Here is a 22,547-nt window from a genome sequence, read left to right on the forward strand (position 1 = left end):
TCATCACCCCCCACAAGTAGTACAGTGTCACCATGGTGATACTACTGCTAGGGTGACAGTATGTAAAAACATAAATAATAATATAAAAAAATAAAAAAAAAGTTTAAAAATTATAATTTTTGGTTTTAAAACTAATTTGGGTTATTTTTTATTTTTTTTACTAAAAAGATAACGGAATAAATTTTAGCCAAGATTTATGATAAAATATTATTTATTTGCAAAATGTTATAAGAAAAACACTTTTTTTCTAAATTTTTGGACTGCTTTTATTTACATAGCAAAAAAAAAAAATCCCAGCCGTGAATAAATACCACCAAAATAAAGCTTTATCTGTCTCAAAAAAATGCAAAAAATTCATATGGGTACAGCGTTGCATGACCGCGCAATTGTCATTCAAAGTGTGATCGTGAAAGCTGAAAATTGGCCTGGGCAGGAAGGAAGGGGGGGGGGGGGTGTCCGGACAAAAGGGGACGTTGTAAAAATAGAAAATGTAATATAAAAAAATTTTTCAATTTTTACAACGTCCCCTTTTTATCACTTTTATTTCTATTACAAGGAATATAAACATCCCTTGTAATAGCAATAAATATGACAAAGAATTAAAAAAAAAAAAAAAAAATGTAAAGCACCCCTGTCGTCCCCCCCCCCATGCGCAATGGTAGACGCGTACATAGGACGCGCACGCAGAAGTAAACGGAGTTTGCACCACACATGTGAGGTATCGCCGCGAACATTATAGCGAGAGCAATAATTCCACCACCAGATCTCCTCTGTCACTCTCAACTGGTAACCTGTAAAAACCTTTTCAAACGACGCCTATGGAGATTTTTAAGTATCGTAGTCTGTTGTCTTTTCACGCACCTGCGCAATTTTAAAGTGTGGCATGTTTGGTATCTATTTACTCGGCGTAACATCATCTTTTATATTTGACCAAGCAATTGGGTATTATATTGTGTTTTGTGCATTAAAATTGATTAAAGAATATTATTTCCCCCAAAAAATTGCGACACCCACCATTTTATTCTCTAGGGCCTTTGCTTTAACAAATATATATAATATTTGGGAGTTCTAAGTAATTCTCTAGCATTTTTTTTTTTTAAATGTGAACAAAAGGTGTCAGAAAAGACCTGGTCTTGAAGTGGTTAAATTAGGCAAAATTTGCCTGGCAGCCAGCCACGCCCCTGGCAGTCAGCCCCGCCCCCCAGCTGCACATATCCCCCTCTGCAGGTCACCTGAGGTTATTGGGTATCCGTGAGCCGCATTAGGCTGCAGTACACGCCTCTGACACTAGATGGCGACAAAGCAGTGGCGTCGCATCCTGACCTCCACGCCCCCTCGGTCAGCTGATTGGCTCTCCGTCCCGTCAGTCCTGACAGCTGCCACCGCCCTGCTCCCGATCCTTAAGAGCTGATTGGACGAGCCAAGCCCGTCACAAAATAAATAAATAAAGGCAGCCCGTTACTAAGGGAGGGAACATGGCGGCGGCTGGCGAGCTGCCAGGCGGGAAGGAGCTGCGGCGGTAGTGGTGGCAGGGAGCGGCGGGTGACGGAGGCCGAGCGGGTTCGGTGCTGCAGCGGCGGAGAAGGATTTTGGCGCGGTGTGAGGACGAGGCCCCGGGAGTTCCGGCCTTACCTCTGCCCGGCGGAGGTTCCAGTCACAGCCGCATCCTCTGAGCTTCCCGGCGGCCTCCGCTGTCCTCCGCCGCTCTCTCTTCCCCGCTCCTGTCGGCGCTTCTCGGTAATTTTCCGGCTCTTCTGTGAGAGGTCAGAGGTCGTGACCCCGCGCTCCTCTTCGCCCCCGCCGCTGTTTCCTCTTCCCTCTCGCACTGCGCGCGCGGGCGGCGGTGACGTAACCCACTCGTGGTTGTGGATAGGGCGAGGCGGGATGGGGGGGCGTGATTGAGCTTCAGACGGGCTCCTCCCACGGCTGGAGCCCCTTTTTTTCGTGTAAACTTTATTAGACATGATCGCTGTGAGACAAAGACAATGAGTCTCACAATGAGACACGGGCACACCCCCTGATGACGCGCACGATGGTTAATATTAATTACATATGAATAAAAATGATCTAAAGGCAACTTTAATTGTGGGTAGGGTAAGAGGGGTTGTAACAACAGTCTGTTGTTTTTCAGCATCCTTGTCCACGTTGGGGAGATTTTTCTTCACTTCCTGTCCTATAGCTGAAACAGGAAGTGGGAGGAAATCCCTCCAATCCAAAGTGGGGAGATCCCTGGTTGTCGTCATAATTAGTGTCCCCATTTGAAGATTTACCCTTTTATCCCTGTTCTAGGAACACCGTTTTATTTTTGCAGTGAACCATTGGGGAGATTCCCTTCACTTCCTGTTCCATAGCCAAAACAGGAAGTGACTCTAATTTCCTCCAAAGTGAGGGATTTCCTGGTTGTCACCAGAGCTAGTGTCCCATTAGAAGACTTCCCTTTTATCTCTGTTCTGGAGACAACACAGGATTTTTTTTAAAATAATTGTGTCCCCATTGGGGAGATTTTCCTTCACTTCTTGTTATATAGCCTAAATAGGAAGGGAGAGGAAATCCCTCCAAAATGAGGGAATCATAACTAGTGTCTCCATTTGAAGTTTTACCCTTTATTCCTGTTTTAGTGACAGCACAGTTTTCTTTTTGCCATCTTGCATCCCATTGGGGAGATTCCCATCGCTTCTTGTTCCATAGCCAAAACAGGAAGTGAATGTAATTCCATCCCAAAGTGAGGGATTCCCTGGTTGTCACCAGAACTAGTGTCCACATTGGAAGACTTCCCTTTTATTTCTGTTCTGGTGACAACACAGGGTTTTTTTTTAAACAGTTGTGTCCTCATTGGGGAGATTCCCCTTCATTTCCTGTCCCATAGCTGAAACAGGAAGTGAGAGGAAATCCCTCCAAAGTGGGGAGATCCCTGGTTGTCATCACAATTAGTGTCCCCATTTGAAGATTTACCCTTTATTCCTGTTCTAGTGACAACACCGGTTCATTTTTGCCATCTGTGTCCTATTGAGGAGATTCCCATCATTTCTTGTTCCATAGCCAAAACTGGAAGTGAATGTAATTCCTTCCAAAGTGAGGGATTCCCTGGTCACCAGAGCTAGTGTCCCCATTGGAAGATTTCCCCTGTAGTCCTGTTCTGGTGACAACTCAAGATTTGGAATTTTTGTTTTACCTCCAATTTTGATGATAATGGTAAACAGGACAAATAGAGAGGTAAATCTCCCTAACGAGGATACAGACGGCAATAAAAAACCTAATGGGTTCTAATCCATCAAAAATAATATGCACATGTCCATTTTACTTAAAGTAGAACTAAAAAAAAAAAAAAAACTTTTTTTTTAGTTTACATAAAGTAAGGGAGGGTTATAACCCCTGTCAGGCTTTTTTTTTTTTTTTTTTTTAAACATCAGTGTCCCCATTGGGGAGATTTCCCTTCACTTCCTATCCCATAGCTAAAACAGCAAGTGAATGTAATTCCCTCCAAAGTAAGGGAATCCCTGGTTGTGACCAGAGCTAGTGTCCCCATTAGATTTCCCCTTTTTTCCTGTTCTGGAGACAACACACTTTTTTTGCCATCTGTGTCCCATTGGGGAGATTTCCCTTCACTTCCTGTCCAATAGCCAAAACAGGAAGTGAGAGGAAATCCCTCCAAAGTGAGAAAATCCTTGGTTGTTACCAGAGCTTCCCTTTTTTTTCTGTTCTGCTTACAACACAGTTTTTTTCCCATCTGTGTCCCCCTGGGGAGATTTCCCTTCACTTCCAGTTCGATAGCTAAAACAGGAAGTGAGATGAAATCCCTCCAAAGTGAGTGAAATTCCCTACTGTCGCCACATCTAGTGTCCCCATTGGAAGATTTCCCTTTTATTCCTGGTCTGACGACAACACAGGGTTTTTTTTGCCATCTGTGTCTCATTGGGTAGATCTCCCTTCACTTCCTGTCCCATAGCCACAACAGGAAGTGAGAGGAAATCCCTCCAAAGTGAGGGAATCCCTGGTTATCACCAGAACTAGTGTCCCCTTAGGACAGTGTTTCTCAACTCCAGTCCTCATGGACCCCCAACAGGTCATGTTTTCAGGATTTCCCTCAGATGAAACAGCTGTGGTAATTACTAAGGCAGTGAAACTGATCAAATCACCTGTGCAAAATAATGGAAATCCTGAAAACATGACCTGTTGGGGGTCCATGAGGACTGGAGTTGAGAAACACAGCCTTAGGAAGACTTCCTTTTTTTTTCTTTCTGATGACAACACAGTTGTTTTTCCATCTGTGTCCCCCCTGGGGAGAATTCCCTTCACTTCCTGTCCGATAGCCAAAACAGGAAGGGAGAGGAAATCTCTCTAAAGTGAGGGAAATTCCTTACTGTCACCACATCTAGTGTTGCATTGGAAGATTTCCCTTTTATTCCTGTTCTGGTGACAGCACAGTTGTTTTTGCCATCTGTGTCCCATTGGGGAGATTTCCCTTCTCGTCCTGTCCCATAGCCAAAACAGTAAGTGATTGCAATTCCCTCAAAAGTAAGGGAATCCCTGGTTGTCACCAAAGCTATTGTCCCCAATGGGAGATTTACCCTCTATTCCTGTTCTGGTGACAAGCAAAAAAAAAAAGTTTAAAAAAAATAAAGTTTGTAACTTTTTTTTGCTTTCAGTTCGTGAGCCAATATCAGAGCCATGGTGGTGGGTGGTCTCACTTCTGGGGTAGTCACCTCTGGAGGTCAGGGTGGGCGTGTTTGGGATAAATGTGGATGTAAGCCTCATCCAATCAGTGCTGCGTGGGCGGGGCTGTCACCAAGGTAACCAGACAACAAGAAGCCTGCAGGGATTAGGAAGTGAATGGCTGCACCGACAGCGCAGGTATGTCTGAGATCCTGCTATAGTCACCTTCCTTCCTCCACAGTCACGTCTGATCAATAATTCATTCTTCTGATATCATTCATTATAAAGAGGCGGGGTTTATCACAGTGTGATGTCATATGTGGATGATGTTAATGTAGGCAAATAAAATGATGTCTGTTCTATCCACAGAAGCTGACGTGGACATTATTCCTGCTGAAGGATACATTGTAACGATTTCCCATTTGAAGTAGTGAGAGATAAAATGTTACATTGTATCTACACCGATCAGCCATAACATTATGACGGGTAAAAGTGAATGACATTGATTATCTTGTTACAGCGGCATCTGAAAGTGGGTGGGGTATATTAACCAGCAAGTGAACATGTTGTCCCTGAAGTTGATGCGTTGAAAGCAGAAAAAATGGGACTTGAACTAATTTGACAAGGGCCAATGTCTAGACCAGCAATGGGCAAACTACGGCCCGGCGGACCTTTTAATCCGGCCCGCGGAGCTAGGCTCCCGCTAGGCTCCTCTCACAGTCCGCCCTGAAGACCGGTGTAGCATGAAAATCTGTCTCCTATGAGGATCTGTCCCCCTCGACATATCTGCGCATGTGCCGGAGATCGCCGATCGGCTGCTAATGCCTGAAACTGGCACATGCGCAGATACGTCGAGGGGGACAGATCCTCATAGGAGACAGATTTTCATGCTACACCGGAACGGCGTGGGAACACGGCGAGAGGAACGCGCGGAGCAAAGGTAAGTGAATTGACACAGGGGGGACTTGGGACTTAATATGGGGGATGAATTACTATAGGGGGGATGAATTACTAGGGGGGTGAATTACTATAGGGGGGATGAATTACTATAGGGGGGATGAATTACTATAGGGGGGATGAATTACTATATGGGGGATGAATTACTATGGAGGATGAATTACTATATGGGGGATGAATTACTATATGGGGGATGAATTACTATGGGGGATGAATTACTATAGGGGGGATGAATTACTATATGGGGGATGAATTACTATATGGGGGATTAATTACTATGCTTACTATGGGGGAATATTACTATACTTACTATGGATGACACATACACATCATTCATCTACTCTTGGTCCGGCCCCCGGGTCCAATATATGAACCCATTGCGGCCCTCAAGTCAAAAAGATTGCCCACCCCTGGTCTAGACGATTGGGTCAGAGCAACTCCAAGATTGCAGCTCTTGTGGGTCAGGACCGACAACGAGTGGGCCAAGGAAGGAGAACCGGTGGCAGGGTGATGGGTGGCCGAGGATCATTGATGGAGGTGGGGAGCGATGGCTGGCCTGTGTAGAAGAGCTACTGAAAAATGGAATACTGGTTTTGATTAGACATACGCAGAGCGAAAACAATTGTTTCGATCAGTTATTTACATAATTTCATGTCATTTCATTCGTTTTCAGAATTCAGTTCATTTAGTTTTCTAATTCAATTCAAATTCAGAAAATTTGATTCGGCGTTCGAGTTCAAATTTATTCTTCTTTTTTTTTTTTTAATTACGGAAGATAATTATATTCTTTCTATTTTATTTTATTGTCTTGTTTTCTATTCTTTTCGGATCTATTCCAATTTCTTCTGTTACAGATTCGACTTTTGGAAGACTTTTACATTCTTTCTACTTTATTCTATTCTTTTGAATTCTAATATATTGTTTATTCTATTCTATTCTTTTGAATTCTAATATACTGTTTATTCTATTCTTTTGAATTCTATTATACTGTTTATTCTATTCTGTTCTATTGTTTTGTACTCTATTCTAATCTATTCTATTCAAATTTATTCTATTTGAAAATTTAAATTTTGGAAGACTGTTACTGTGTATTCTTTCTATTCTAATCTATTCTTTTCTTTTAGCCCGGGTTCACACTGATGCGGTGCGGAATTCGCTGCGTTTTCAGTGCAAATTCCACATCGCATCAGAATCGCACCCCGTTCATGCAAACTACTGCAGGTGTGTATGTTAACAACCCCCCCAAAATCGGTCCTCAAAATGCAGTACGATGTGCAGAATCGGATCGGATAGGTGTGAATACCCATGCGATCCGATTCTAGTGCGGACCCAAAAAAGGGTCCTGAACGTTTTTGGTGCGGGTGCGATGCAATTAGAGCCATACAAAGTGTACAACTCCGATCGCACCGCACACAAATCACATGTGATTTGCACAGGAATGCAGTGCGGTTCCTGTGTGAATCACATGTGATCAGGGGCGGACTGACCATTTGGAAACTTGGGCACTGCTCGCGGGCCCGGGGTCAGTAGGGGGCCCAATGAGATGCCCCTGGTACCTTTTTCATAGGCTTTTTTGAGTTTGGGCAAGGACACAGGGGCCCATGATCCCCTATTGCCCGGGGGCCCCATGAGTTGTCAGTCTGCCCCTGCATGTGACATACTGCACTGCACATATGTGAATCTAGGCTTATATTGTATTCTATTCTATTCTTTACTTTTTTCTTTCCTTTTCTTTTATTGTTAATTCTATTCTTTTCTAATTCGATTCAAACTTGAGTCAAATTTCGTCCGAATTTCTTTTAGTTTTTTGGGTTTGTTACTATTGTAATTGGTAAATTTGGAGACATCTGAATGTTTGAGTAACAAAAGATTCATCCAAATGTAGATTTAGAACGAAACGAAGCGCACATGTCTAGTTTTGATAGAAAGTTCTCAGAACACACAGAACATCGCAGTCTGTTGTGTATGGGGGGGGGGGGGCTGTGTACCTGCAGACCAATCAGAGTGCCCCTGCTGACCCGTGTCCTCAGCCAAAAGCACATACAACGGGCACGTGGGCCTCGGAACTGGATCATGGAGCAACGGAAGAGGGTGGCCTGGTCTGATGAATGACATTTTCTTTTACATCATGTAGATGGTGGGGTGCGTGTGTTGTTGGTGGCCAAGTACACCCCTCTATGGAAACGATATTCCCTGATGGCGGTGGCCTCTTTCATCAGGATAATGCGCCCTGTCCCACTACAACAATGGTTCAAGGATGGTTTGAGGAACACAACAGGTTCAAGGTGTTGACTTGGCCTCCAAATTCTCCCAATCTCAATTCAATCGAGCATCTGTGGGATGTGCTGGAAAAACAAGTCCGATCCATGGAGGCTGCACCTTGCACAGGACTTAAAAGATCTGCTACTGACAGCTTAGCAGCAGATACCACAGCATGCCTTCAGAGGTCTAGTGGAGTCCATGTCTTGGGGGGTCAGGGCTGTTATGGCACCAAAAGGGGGACCTACTCAATGTTAGGTGGGTGGTCATAATGTTATGGCTGATCGGTGTATGTTGTTCTTTATTATCGGCATTTCTGGACATAATTTCAGGTGTTTGCGTATTTGCGCACGTTTGCGTGCATTCGTCCATACAATATATTCTTAGCAAAATCCATTGATATTTCTGCTCATATGCGTGAGCTCAAATGTTCACCAGGAAGGCACATTTTTCTATTTTTACTCAAGAATACACAGCCCTTGTTTACTCATCTGTGTGTACAGGCACATTGTAAACAATAGGGTGCATTTAAAAAAAAAAAAATGCTGCATTGGCCTTTTTCAAGCTGCAGTGTGCAACAGGCCTTAGTGGTTATTGGTAACTTGCTATTTGCACTCTAGGGCAGCCAATCCCATCAGGGTTCCATGCTGATGTGTATTTGTGATAGGACTAGAGTGATAGAAGGGAGGTATTGGCTCTGTCAGAAAGCGGTATAATTGCAGCTCAACCACCTGGTTTTACTGTTCCCTAGCTGCACGTGAATGAATCCTAACTGTGAATGTGGTATGTGTTTGGGAGAAATCACGTAATTAAATCTGTTAATACGTCTGGGATTCCGTCAGGGCTGCTGTTAGAAACCACGGGGCCCCATACAGCCAACCTGACAGGGCCCTCCAAACCACGGGGGCCCCATATAGTCAACCTGACAACCCCCCATAACCACAAAAAAAAAACACAGTTTACTATGCTTCAGTTATGAATGAACACAGTGATTGATTGGTAACAATTTCTCATTGTGTTCATTCATTCAGGAAAGGGTTGGTAAATGTGACATATATAGCAGACCCTTCCCCCACCCTCCGTCCTAAAGGATCCTTTTGCATGCTTCCAGCTGCCGGTGCGAAGGAGAGGAGGGACGCCAGCAGCACTGCGGGGGGCACACTGGGGGGCCTGGGCAGCAGGGGGAAAGGTATGATCCGCTGCTGCAGCTGAAAGGCAGAAAGAGGGAGAGGGGAAGAAACCAGCTTTCAGTTGCTGCAGAGAGAGCCGTACAGGGGATCGGTTTCAGTAATTGCCCCCCGCCATGCCAATTACCCTTCCTGCCCACATCTGATTCGCCCAGCTGGCTGGGCCCCTCTGCTGGCCTGGGCCCCGTACAGGAGGAGTAGTGGTACCCCCTTATCCACGGCCCTGGATTCCGTACTGATAGCAGGTCTGAGCCAAATTTGGGCTTTCGAACAAAGTAAAAGCGTTACTAGCTTACATCAGTCCAATCAGTCCGTAGATGCAGTGACGCATGCTTGTCATAGTCACTGTGGAACCTAAGGGGTTAATCATCCACATTGTGTAAAAAGGCTGTTTGATCCTGTCTTCTCTGATCCTCCCCTTCTTCTACTGTTTCCAATCCATCTGCTGATGGTACAGAGCTCTAGGAGTCACTCTGCACATGCTCAGTTTAGTGTGTATTGCTAAAGATTTGTTTTTTTTTTGTTTGGGAGTGTGCATGCGATCAGCACAGGGCCAATCAGCACTGGCTAGACAGAGGGTCAGGGGTTATGCAGTCTCGCAGAACAGTCAGAGCAGAATGAAACCTCCTGAAAGATTAACCAGTGCTCAGTTGGACACTGATAGAAGTCACAAGACTGCTACATACTACTGATGAGAAAAGGGATTTAGCAATAATAGCAAGAAAGAACGTTCATACAATTTTTTTTTTTTATATTACGAGTTTGAACAGAAATCTCTCTATGTATGGCCAGCTTAAAGCATGAGAGGTAATGGCTAGATGCTAACATCTTCAAAGCATTCTGTGATTGGAGGAAGTGAAAAGTAGGAGCGGTGATGTCATGCTCTCCACCTCGTATACAGAGTTCGATTGCTCCTACTGAATCAATATAAATATTGCCTGCTTGGAGTTCATCTTTAGCCACTTCGGCTCCGGAAAGGTTTTACCCCCTTCATGACCAGGCCGTTTTTTTTGTTGTGCTACTCGGCACTGCGCTACTTTAACTGGCAATTGCCCTGTCATACAACGCTGTAACCAAAAGACATTTTTATCATTTTTTTTCACACAAATAGAGCTTTCTTCTGGTGATATTTGATCACCACCGGGGTTTTTTATTTTTTATTCTATAAACAAAAAAAGGACAGAAAATTTTGGGGGAAAAAACCTTTACTTTTCTGCTATAAAACATATAAAAAAATATATATATATAATTAAATATGTAATATTGATGAAGGGGAAATGGAGGAACCAGGGAAGGCAAAATATAAGCAGATCAACCACATGTGGAAGGTGTTACCCCCTTCATAACCAGGGCATTTTTTTGCTATTCAGCACTGTGCTACTTTAACCGACAATTGTGCAGTTATGCAACACTTTATCCAAATGGAATTTATATCTATTTTTTCACACAAATAAAGCTTTCATATGGTGGTGTTTTGCTGCCGCTGAGTTTATGTGTGTGTGTGAAAAAGACAGAAAATCTTGAAAAAAAATGATATTTTCTATTTTCTGTTATAAAAAAAAAACAATAAAAAAATCCAATTTCTTCATAAATTTAGGCCAAAATGTATTCTGCTACATGTCTTTCGTAAAAAAAAAACAATAGTGTATATTGATTGGTTTGCGTGAAAGTTATAGCATCTACAAACGATGGTATATACACTGGAATTTTAATTTTATTTATTTTTTTATACGAGTAATGGTGGCGATCAGCAATTTATAGTGGGACTGTGATAGTGTGGTGGGCAATCCGACACTAACTGACACTTTGTTGGAACTGAATGCCACTGACTTCATCACTGACACTAATACAGTGTTAATAATATACACTGTCACTGTACTAATGACATTGGTTGGGAAGGGGTTAACATCTAAGGCCAATCAAAGGGTTAACTGTATGCTTAGCAAGTTGTAAAGTGAGTAATGTGTGCTGCTTTTACTAAGCAATGTGACTGTTTTAGCTCCCTGCTTTCCAGGTAGAAAAAAGAAAAGCCACATTGCTGCATTCTGTAGAGAGCTCTGTGTTGTTTACCAACATAGAGCTCTATTTTCATTTGCTCAGCCGACCAGTAGGCCCCGGGCCATAAAGCATTGGCCAGGACCAACTGATCGGCTTGTTCTGTAGCGAATGACAGTACAGCCAGGACGTAGGGTGTGCCTGTGCACGCCACCTACCCTCTAATACACAGCAAGGACGCTCTGCCGCAGTAAACCTACGGTAGGTGGTCCCCCCTAAGCAGTTAAGAATGAGAACTGAATAAGGATTCGAGATTTAGTGGTCCTTTAAGTCCAAACTCTTTCTCTTGCAGCCACCAGAGAACAGAGGTCATGCTGCCACTGTATCCCCACCTTTAGCCCTGCCCACGAGGAGCCTGGCGCAGTCTTCATTATTGGGCACCACCAACATTAAATGTAGCGATGGCTAAAGAAGTGAACTTCCAGGATGTCCTCCAATCCTCCGACAATGATATCAAGAAATACAAGCAGCGGGATCTCTCCCAGACGCTCTTCTTCAAGGTGGCTTGTAGAACTTTTGAACCACCGAAGTCACGGACCCGGCGCATCATTGCCCCTCCAATGCAGAAAGTAGAGTCTGACCCTTTGAATCGCGCAGGAAAGTCAATAGAAGCTTTGAGAGTCACCGCTAAACCAAGGGATGAGCAGATCCAGGGGACCAGGGGGGGTGAGAAGATCCTGGGGACCAGGGAGGGTGAGAAGATCCTGAGGACCAGGGAGGGTGAGAAGATCCTGGGGACCAGGGAGGGTGAGAAGATCCTGGGGACCAGGGAGGGTGAGAAGATCCTGGGGACCAGGGAGGGTGAGAAGATCCTGGGGACCAGGGAGGGTGAGAAGATCCTGGGGACCAGGGAGGGTGAGAAGATCCTGGGGACCAGGGAGGGTGAGAAGATCCTGAGGACCAGGGAGGGTGAGAAGATCCTGGGGACCAGGGAGGGTGAGAAGATCCTGGGGACCAGGGAGGGTGAGAAGATCCTGGGGACCAGGGAGGGTGAGAAGATCCTGGGGACAAGGGAGGGTGAGCAGAACATTTCCAAATGGATATCGGAAAGAAAGCAACTAAGGGCACAACTGGACAGTATGGGGGATGTAGAGAGGTGGCTGCAAGGAAAACCAAACCTGACCGCATTAGAGACACGGGTGCAAGATAAAATGGCCGAGAGGCGTTTAAAAAGTCAGATGTCGCAGCAGACCCATCAAGATATGGCCGGTTCTGTAAGTTTTTGTTGATTTCTTTCCTTCTGACAGACAGAATCAAAAGGCCTACCAATTGTAAATTACAGAATATCGGGTTTGTAAAACGGGTTGGGGCTTGCTGTTGGATTTTTGCGGGACTCGAGTAAGGCTGGCCATATACTTTACAATTTTCTGTCCAATTTCTGCCCAATTTTCTTTAGATTTACCTTCAACTATATAGCAGAAGGGCCCGCCTAATTGAATACAAATGAAAGTGTTGCTTGGGGCGGCACAGTCGCTTAGTGGTTAGTACGTCTGCCTTGCAGTAAATGGGTCATGGGCAGGGGCGGACTGACCATTTGGAAACTCGGGCACTGCCCGAGGGCCAGGGGTGAGTAGGGGGCCCCATGAGATACCCCTGGTACCTTTTTCATAGGTTTTTTTTTTTAGTTTGGGCAAGGACACAGGAGCCCCATGATCCCCTATTGCCCGGGGGCCCCATGAGTTGTCAGTCCGCCCCTGGTCATGCGTTCAATTCCCAACCATGGCGCCTCCTGCATGGAGTTTGCATGTTCTCCCTGTGCTTGTGTGGGTTTCCTCCGGGTACTCCGGTTTTCTCCCACACTACAAAGACATGCTGCTAGGTTAATTGGCTCCTGTCTAAATTGTCCTAGTTTAGACAGGAGCCAATTAACCTGCATGGTGGGGGTTGGGGAAAGACCCGGCAACCTACCCTGTAAAATAATTGCTAAGAGAATTCATGGAAAAGTCGCTTACGAGTGACGGTCCATGCAATCGCCAAGGGTTGGATACAAGTGGATAGATAGATAGATAATAGATAGATAATAGATAATAAATAGATAGATAGATAGATAGATAGATAGATAGATAGATAATAGATAGATAGATAATAGATAGATAGATAGATAGATAGATAGATAGATAATAGATAGATAGATAGATAGATAGATAGATAGATAGATAATGGATAGATAATAGATAGATAGATAGATAGATAGATAGATTAATAGATAGATGATAGATAGAGAGATAGATAGATAATAGATAGATAGATAGATAGATAGATAGATAGATAGATAATAGATAGATAGATAGATAATAAATAGATAGATGGATGGATGGATAGATGGATAGATAGAAAGTGTTGTTTAGGTTTTGACCTCACATTATATGGTTTTTGGTAAATCTAAAGCAATTTTCTAAAGAAAGTTGTATAGTGTATGGCCATCCTAAGGAGTTAGGCACTAGGGGAGTGAAAGTAATGGCAGATATCCGATAACATCTGTCCCACAGCCTCCATATTAGCTCAATAGCTGCAGAGTCAGTTCAAGGTTTCAGCACTCCAAGACTGGAGCTGAGAGGCGTTTGCCCTGCCGAAGGTTTTACCCCTTTTATGACCAGGCCATTTTTTGCTATTTAGCACTGTGCTACTTTTACTGGCAATCGCTCAGTCATGCAACACTACCCAAGTGAAATTTATATCATTTTTTTTAACCCAAACAGGGCTTTCTTTTGGTGGTATTTGATCACCACTGGTTTTTTTTTATTATAAACAAAAAAAGGACGATTTGGAAGAAAAAAAATTGGAAAACCCCCCAATATTTTCTACTTTCTGTTATAAAACATATCCAATTAAATCAACTTTGATATTTCCTTCATTTGCTCTGTTTAGCCTTGTCATTCAAAAGTAACTGAAAGCAAAATATCTGTGTTGCTCACAGCAGCCAATCAGATTCCAGATTGCTTCCTTTTAGTAATTGGCGCCTCCTGAGGTTGTGTGTCTGCCTCGAATTATTTCAAAATTCTTCTTTTGATCCTGCAGGAAGTGGAGCGCAGCGTTCCCAGGAGCTCCCAGCTCAGTGCGGTCACACCGTCCATCCAACAGCCCGACCCCGAAGCTCTCGCCATCCTGGACAGTTATCTGCATCAGAGCCGCCTTCGACTTGTCGACCTTTACAACCAAACAGACAAGAGAAAAGAGGAAGGAGATCTCCAGCAAGGATCTGAAGTCCATCCGCAAAGAGGTGACAATCCAGAATGTATTATGGTTACTTTGTATTTTTATTCCATTTACATCTGACTCCCGGCCTCCCCTTCAGGCTCGCTCAGGTGTACCGGCTCCTCCCCTCCAGTCTTGCTCAGGTGTACTGGCTCCTCCCCTTCAGGCTTGCACAGGTGTACCGGCTCCTCCCCTTCAGTCTTGCACAGGTGTACCGGCTCCTCCCCTTCAGTCTTGCACAGGTGTTCCAGCTCCTCCCCTTCAGTCTTGCACAGATGTACCGGCTCTTCCCCTTCAGTCTTGCACAGATGTACCGGCTCCTCCCCTTCAGTCTTGCACAGGTGTACCGGCTCCTCCCCTTCAGTCTTGCACAGGTGTACCGGCTCCTCCCCTTCAGTCTTAAACAGGTGTACCGGCTCCTTCCCTCCAGTCTTGCACAGGTGTACCGGCTCCTCCCCTTCAGTATTTTTAAGGTGTACTGGCTCCTCCATTCTTGCACAGATGTACCGGCTCCTCCCCTTCAGTCTTGCACAGGTGTACCGGCTCCTCCCCTTCAGTCTTGCACAGGTGTACCGGCTCCTCCCCTTCAGTCTTGCACAGGTGTACCGGCTCCTCCCCTTCAGTCTTGCACAGGTGTACCGGCTCCTCCCCTTCAGTCTTGCACAGGTGTACCGGCTCCTCCCCTTCAGTCTTGCACAGGTGTACCGGCTCCTCCCCTTCAGTCTTGCACAGGTGTACCGGCTCCTCCCCTTCAGTCTTGCACAGGTGTACCGGCTCCTCCCCTCCAGTCTTGCACAGGTGTACCGGCTCCTCCCCTTCAGTCTTGCACAGGTGTACCGGCTCCTCCCCTCCAGTCTTGGACAGGTGTACCGGCTCCTCCCCTTCAGTCTTGCACAGGTGTACCGGCTCCTCCCCTCCAGTCTTGGACAGGTGTACCAGCTCCTCCCCTTCAGTCTTGCACAGGTGTACCGGCTCCTCTCCTGGACTGAAATTACTTAATTTGATTTCACTGCACACTGGGAGCTTCTCACAATGTGCATTAGAAGCTGCAGCAAGTCAGATAGAGCTCCACCTCATTTTCTGGCTGGTGGACGTCCAGCATCATCTAGCCTACAGGTGTCAAACACAAGTCCAGCGAGCCGAATCCAGCCTCCCAGGCCATTTCATGTGGCCCTTGAACCTCTCCTGCAGGTACCTCCTTGTCTCCACCCCCACCTTGTCTCAGCAGCAGAGAGGAGAATAGAACTCCTCTGCCAAATCCTGCACCTTTCAGTGCAGCTGCAGCACCGCTGTCATCTCTGCCTCCCCTGGATTCAGCAGACTCTGGTAACTGACTCCACTCCTCCTCTGGTCCTCCTCCAGACCCTGCACTTTCTGCTTTCCAGCTCTGTCCCCAAGGGGGGTGCACTGTGATTTTAGGGAGGGTGTGGGATTCTTGACATCTGATGTAAGGGGAGGTGGAATGCTCTGGACATCTAGTCTTACAGATACAACCGGCCCTTTGAGGGCAACCATAATGCTGATACGGCCCGCGATGAAATGGTGTTTGACACCCCTAGTCTAGGGCTTTCCATCCAATTTCTTCATAAATTCAGGCCAAAATGTATTCTGCTACATGTCTTTGGTAAAAAAAAAAATCCCAATAAGGCTCCACGCACACGGGGCGCTTTGATAACGCTGGTAACATTAGCTGTGTAAAGTCACGTTAAAAATGTGGAGTTTTAAAGCTTTTTTAGTGTTTTTGCATTAGCGTGTAGCTGCATTTTGCTGCGATTAGCGGCGTTTTTCTGCATTTCATCCAGAAGCGCGGTAGAGTGTTTTTACATCTAAAAAACTCCTCTAGAAACCCACTATCCCTGGGTTTCTTTCCAGCCAAAAAACGTTGATTCCAGTCTCTGTGTGTATGGACACATAGGATAACATGCTGGGGGGTTCACTGGTTGTAGAAAAAACCTCAAAAGCCAAAATCAGCCGCTGTAAAAATATCCCGTGTGCAGGAGGACGAAGTGTGTATTGATAGTTTTGTGTGAAAGTTATTGCGCCTACAAACTATGGTATATATACTGCAATTTAAACAGCTATAGAGGCTATACTGGTAGTAATGTGTGGACTGTGATAATGTGGAGGGAAATCTGGCACTAACTGACACTGGCTGGGAAGGACATTAACTGTCTGACACTGATCTCGCTATTGACACTAATACAGTGATTGGGTACAATATTGTACATTGTTAATAAGGGGCAATCAAGGGGTTAACTGTGTGCCTGACGATGTGTAACTGTGATAATTTCGAGGGAAATCTGGCGCTAACAGACTGGCTGGGAAGGACATTAACTAACTGACACTGATTTAGCTATTGACACTAATACAGTGATTGGGTATAATATTGTACACTGTTATTAAGGAGCAATCAAGGGGTTAACTGTGTGCCTAACAACATGTAACTGTGATAATGTGGAGGGAAATCTGGCACTAACTGACACTGGCTGGGAAGGACATTAACTGACTGAAATTGATCTCACTAGTGACACTAATATAGTGATAGGGTACAATATTGTACATTGTTATTAAGGGGCAATCAAGGGGTTAACTGTGTGCCTAACAACGTGTAATGTGCTGCTTTTACTTCCATATTAGGCTGTTTTTTCTCCCTGCTTTGCACAGAGAAGAAGCAGCCAGATGGCTGTTCTGTGTACACAGAGTTCTGTGTGTTTTGTAAACACAGGACTCTGTTCTGTGATTGGACAAAGCTGATCAGCAGGTTTCCACCAAAATCATTGGCTGAAACCCATTGACTTAACCCGTGTTGTGTACAATCGCAGCAGGGGGTGCACGCACGCACCCAAAAAGGTCGCCTGGCCTCCAGTACATGTCAACTTCAGTTTTAATGAAAATTGTCTACAAAATATTGTTCAGATCTATGCATCGGACTAGACAGCCATCATTTTTTTTTTTTTCGGCTTCCCTTCTCTTCCAGACCAATATTCCCATCAGCGATCTGCAGTTTGACGATTTGGTCATCTCTCTCGGAAACAAACGTCCGAATCGCATCAACTATAAGGAGCTCTGTGTTGGACGGCACTTGTGCTGGAAGAAGAACCTGGGAGAACCTAGGAGGGGCGTGTCTGTCAGTCCGGGGACCGGAGGTACAGTGTGGTCTATAAATTATGAGCACACATTGGGGACGGGGACACATGCTGGTCTGATGGAGAATGCTGATCCTCATCCTCCACCATTTAGGGCTCATGTACACTGCAGCTGATAAACTGATGTTTAGGAGTTTTTCTGCGTTTAAAGGAAATGGCTGGAGACATTCCGGCTTCATGACAGCAGGGGGTCGCCGATCTGTCTGGGGAGCTAAAAGTGTCTACATACAGCAAAGGGGTATGTTTAATCTCTCATAAAAGCTAAAATATTAGTTGCAGAGAGATGGAAATACTTCCTTCTGATAGGGCACTCTGTGCGTCACACCGATGTATGACAACCATATTTGCGGCTTAGGTAGAAGGCCAGGAAAATGCAGGAAATGGTTAGGTGGCGCTGGAGTGCGACAGTTGAACAGTGTTTGGTATTGTCCCGATGGGACTGATGCGCTGGTGTCAGAAATCCAATCCCCGACTTGGTGTTTCAAGCCGGTCTTGGCCTGATTGAACTTGGGCAGGTCAGCACCCAGAACATCCTGTGGGCGGGTGCAGGAACACCCCCAGGGTCAATTGGCCGAGGACTAATGTCCCGCCTACGTCCATATCGCCATAAATGGAGTACCCGGGCATTGGGACATTGTGATTCGTATGGAGCTGGTTGATCGACCAACAGATTGCTGACTTTTCTGACTTGCTCCAGTCGCAGGGTAAATCCTGGTAAAGTTTTACTTCTGTCTTTTATTCCCTTTTTATTTTATAGTGAATAGTCATTTGTGTGTCTTCTAGTATTTTCTGTATTTCTGTAACTTTTTATATTTTGTACATATTTTATGCACTGCCCACTTTCGGGAAATTAAATCTTAAAATGAATTAGTGGCTTTTGTGTATTTAAGCTCGGGCTCATATCTCCGGAGAGATTAGATTGTATTGTATTGTAGTGCCTTAAAACGCTCGGTCAAGCTCATTGCCAATCTGTATGCAATTGCACTGTGTGTGGGCAGATTGCATGCAGATTGTAAAGGTAACAGATCGGCCAGACGGAGATCTGTGTGTGGTGTCTCAGCAGACCGTTCTGCGGATAAACTGCTGGGTGGTGGCAGGATACCTTTTGTGGTGTCTGGTGTGGGGGTGTGTGGACAGTGGAAGGGTGATTAACACCGGGGCTCAAGCTGTAGGATAGCTGGAGGGACCTTAGAAGTGCACCAGATTGTATATAAGATTTGTATCTGCCAGTGTGTGGTCGACCAGCGGGATTGGAGTGGAATCTCCCTCTGGTGGTGGCCAAAGGGTAGTGCGGGCTGTGGAAGTACATCACGGCTGATCTTATACAGGTGAAACTCGAAAAATGAGAATATGGTGCAAAAGTTCATTTATTTCAGTGCAGCAACTTAAAGGTGAAACTAATATATGAGACTCATTACATGCAAAGCAAGATAGTTCAAGCCGTGATTTGTCATCATTGTGATGATTATGGCTTACAGCTCATGAAAACCCCAAATCCACAATCTCAGAAAATGAGAATATTGTGAAAAGGTGGAATATTCTCGGCTCAAAGTGTCCCACTCTAATCAGATAATTAAGCCATAACACCTGCAAAGGGTTCCTGAGCCATTCAATGGTCGCTCAGTCTGGTTCAGTAGGAATCACAATCATGGGAAAGACTGCTGACCTGACACCATCACTGACACCCTCCATAAGGAGGGAAAGCCTCAAAAGGGAATTGCAGAAGAAGTTGGATGTTCCCAAAGTGCTGTATCAAAGCACAATAATAGAAAGTTATGAGGAAGGGAAAAGTGTGGAAGAAAAAGGTGCACAAGCAGCAGGGATGACCGCAGCCTGGAGAGGATTGTCAGGAAAAGGCCATTCAAAAGTGTTGGGGACTTTCACAAGGAGTGGACTGAGGCTGGAGTCAGTGCATCAAGAGCCACCACACACAGATGGATCCTGGACATGGGCTTCAAATGTCGTATTCCTCTTGTCAAGCCGCTCCTGAACAACAAACAACGTCAGAAGCGTCTTACCTGGGCTAAAGAAAAACAGACCTGGTATGTTGCTCAGTGGTCCAAAGTCCTCTTTTCTAATGAGAGCAACTTTTGCATGTCATTTGGAAACCAAGGACCCCGAGTATGGAGGAAGAATGGAGAGGCCCAAGGACCCCGAGTATGGAGGAAGAATGGAGAGGCCCAAGGACCCCGAGTATGGAGGAAGAATGGAGAGGCCCAAGGACCCCGAGTATGGAGGAAGAATGGAGAGGCCCAAGGACCCCGAGTATGGAGGAAGAATGGAGAGGCCCAAGGACCCCGAGTATGGAGGAAGAATGGAGAGGCCCAAGGACCCCGAGTATGGAGGAAGAATGGAGAGGCCCAAGGACCCCGAGTATGGAGGAAGAATGGAGAGGCCCAAGGACCCCGAGTATGGAGGAAGAATGGAGAGGCACAAGGACCCGTAGTATGGAGGAAGAATGGAGAGGCACAAGGACCCGTAGTATGGAGGAAGAATGGAGAGGCCCAAGGACCCCAAGTATGGAGGAAGAATGGAGAGGCCCAAGGACCCCGAGTATGGAGGAAGAATGGAGAGGCCCAAGGACCCCGAGTATGGAGGAAGAATGGAGAGGCCCAAGGACCCCGAGTATGGAGGAAGAATGGAGAGGCCCAAGGACCCCGAGTATGGAGGAAGAATGGAGAGGCCCAAGGACCCCGAGTATGGAGGAAGAATGGAGAGGCCCAAGGACCCCGAGTATGGAGGAAGAATGGAGAGGCCCAAGGACCCCGAGTATGGAGGAAGAATGGAGAGGCCCAAGGACCCCGAGTATGGAGGAAGAATGGAGAGGCCCAAGGACCCGTAGTATGGAGGAAGAATGGAGAGGCACAAGGACCCGGAGTATGGAGGAAGAATGGAGAGGCCCAAGGACCCCGAGTATGGAGGAAGAATGGAGAGGCCCAAGGACCCCGAGTATGGAGGAAGAATGGAGAGGCCCAAGGACCCCGAGTATGGAGGAAGAATGGAGAGGCCCAAGGACCCCGAGTATGGAGGAAGAATGGAGAGGCCCAAGGACCCCGAGTATGGAGGAAGAATGGAGAGGCCCAAGGACCCCGAGTATGGAGGAAGAATGGAGAGGCACACACTGCAAGATGCTTGAAGTCCAGTGTGAAGTTTCCACAGTCTTTGTTGATTTGGGGAGCCATGTCACCTGCTGGTGTTGGTCCACTGTGCTTCATTAAGTCCAGGGACAACGCAGCCGTCTACTAGGAGATTTTGGAGCACTTCATGCTTCCTTCCGCAGACCAGCTTTATGGGGATGCTGACTTCATTTTCCAGCAGGACTTGGCACCGCCCACACTGCCAAAAGCACCAAAACCTGGTTCAATGACCGTGGGATTACTGTGCTTGATTGGCCAGCAAACTCGCCTGACCTGAACCCCATAGAGAATCTATGGGGCATTGCCAAGAGAAAGATGAGAGACATGAGACCGAACAATGCAGAAGAGCTGAAGGCCGCTATTGAAGCATCCTGGTCTTCCATAACACCTCAGCAGTGCCACAGGCTGATAGCTTCCATGCCACGCCGCATTGAGGCAGTAATTGCTGCAAAAGGGGCCCAAGCCAAGTACTGAGTACATATGCAGCTTCTACTTTTCAGAGGTGCGATATTGTTCTATGTACAATCTGTGTTTTATTGATTGCATGGAATATTCTCATTTTCTGAGATTGTGGATTTGGGGTTTTGATGAGCTGTAAGCCATAATCATCACAATGATGACAAATCACGGCTTGAACTATCTTGCTTTGCATGTAATGAGTCTCATATATTAGTTTCACCTTTTAAGTTGCTGCACTGAAATAAATGACCTTTTGCATGATATTCTAATTTTGCGAGTTTCACCTGTTTACGGTTTTATATATTCAAAGTTGAGTCCCCTTTATTCCCTCTTACTCCAAGTCTCGGCTGCACGTGTGCGCCTCGGTTAGCTAGTCGCTGTGGGCGTGGCGTGTGGGGGAACCGTGACAATGATGATCAATAATAATCTATAATATTAATTAAGAAAATAATAATACATAAAAAAAAAATAATATTATTAAGAAATATGTTAACAGTAATATTAGAAATCTTCTTTTTTTTTTTTTTTACAGCATCTGTAAAGTGTTTCAGACCTGCTACTGACCAGAAAAGTGACTCCGGTGAGACTAAACCCTCTTCGGCACTCTCAGTCTCACTGCTCAGTGTTGGGGATACCAGGACCAGATCTCAGGTGGGCCGCAGTGACCAGAGTGAAGGCAGTAAATCCCAGTTTCTCCAGGTGCCTCCTGTCAATCTGGAGGAAATGAGGCCCCTCAGCTACGAGGACATGGAGGTGATCGGGAAGAATTATCGGGAGAGGAAAAGAAGAGCAAAAGTGAGCAGATGACATTTCTATAGGATGGCGACCAGCAGCAAAAGTCTAACTGTCACTTCTTGACTCTCCAGCCATTGGCTATCTTTGCTTTCCTGCTATCTATTCTGGAAATGCTTTCTGCCTGGCTACCATGCTATTGTCACAGGACTCCTATAGAGATAAGGAGTTCTGATTTCCATCTACCTGTTCTGGGTCAGTGATTTAGAGGTATTAAAGCCAGACACAGCCAGGAAACTAATATTTTCAGAAGGAGGCCACCAATGGAAAGCCATCAAATTATGTATTTTTCAAATATCCCCTAGCAGGTGTAAAAAAGCAACCTAGGCTGTACCATCAATCTGGCGTTGAACCAGGGACGGACTGACAACTCATGGGGCCCCCGGGCAATAGGGGATCATGGGGCCCCGGTTTCCTTGCCCACACTCAAAAAAGCCTATTAAAAAGGTACCTGGGACATTTCATGGGACCCCCTACTGACTCTGGGCCCTGGGGAAGTGCCCGAGTGCTCAAATGGTCAAATCCCTGCGTTGAACCCGCAGTAATCACTTTTTTCCCTCAAGATGTCCTCGGTCATTTTTAAAATATTCACGCACGTGTTAAAATCAGATTTTTTTTTTTCTTTGCTGGAATTTATGTTAAATCCTGTGGCGGTAGTTGCATTTTTTTATGTTACAAGATATTTGTGCAGCGGTTTAAAAAAAGCA

At 45.5% G+C, this 22,547-nt stretch overlaps 2 protein-coding genes across 2 annotated transcripts in view; one reads left to right on the forward strand and one right to left on the reverse strand.

Annotated features, from left to right (window-relative positions):
* The window catches only part of LOC149430753 (nuclear receptor subfamily 2 group C member 2-like), a gene marked incomplete at its 3' end in the record, with an annotated part of 42,703 nt that extends 40,877 nt beyond the window's left edge, over positions 1-1,826 (reverse strand). The window contains exon 1 of the mRNA XM_089666011.1: positions 1,633-1,826. The remainder of the gene's footprint in view (positions 1-1,632) is intronic.
* A 1,571-nt stretch (positions 1,827-3,397) lies between these two features.
* Positions 3,398-22,547, forward strand: part of LOC149430754 (EF-hand calcium-binding domain-containing protein 12-like) — a 30,647-nt gene continuing 11,497 nt past the window's right edge. Inside the window, 6 exon segments of the mRNA XM_089666013.1 lie at positions 3,398-4,851; positions 11,404-12,325; positions 14,130-14,279; positions 14,281-14,331; positions 17,284-17,452; positions 21,581-21,843. Coding sequence (XP_089522139.1) covers positions 11,513-12,325; positions 14,130-14,279; positions 14,281-14,331; positions 17,284-17,452; positions 21,581-21,843 — 1,446 coding nt within the window. The 5' untranslated portion in view covers positions 3,398-4,851; positions 11,404-11,512.

Source organism: Staurois parvus, unplaced genomic scaffold, assembly GCF_062004578.1.
Source record: "Staurois parvus isolate SC_StPar_1 unplaced genomic scaffold, SC_StPar_1.0 ptg002469l, whole genome shotgun sequence".
In the NCBI taxonomy this organism is placed as follows: domain Eukaryota; kingdom Metazoa; phylum Chordata; class Amphibia; order Anura; family Ranidae; genus Staurois; species Staurois parvus.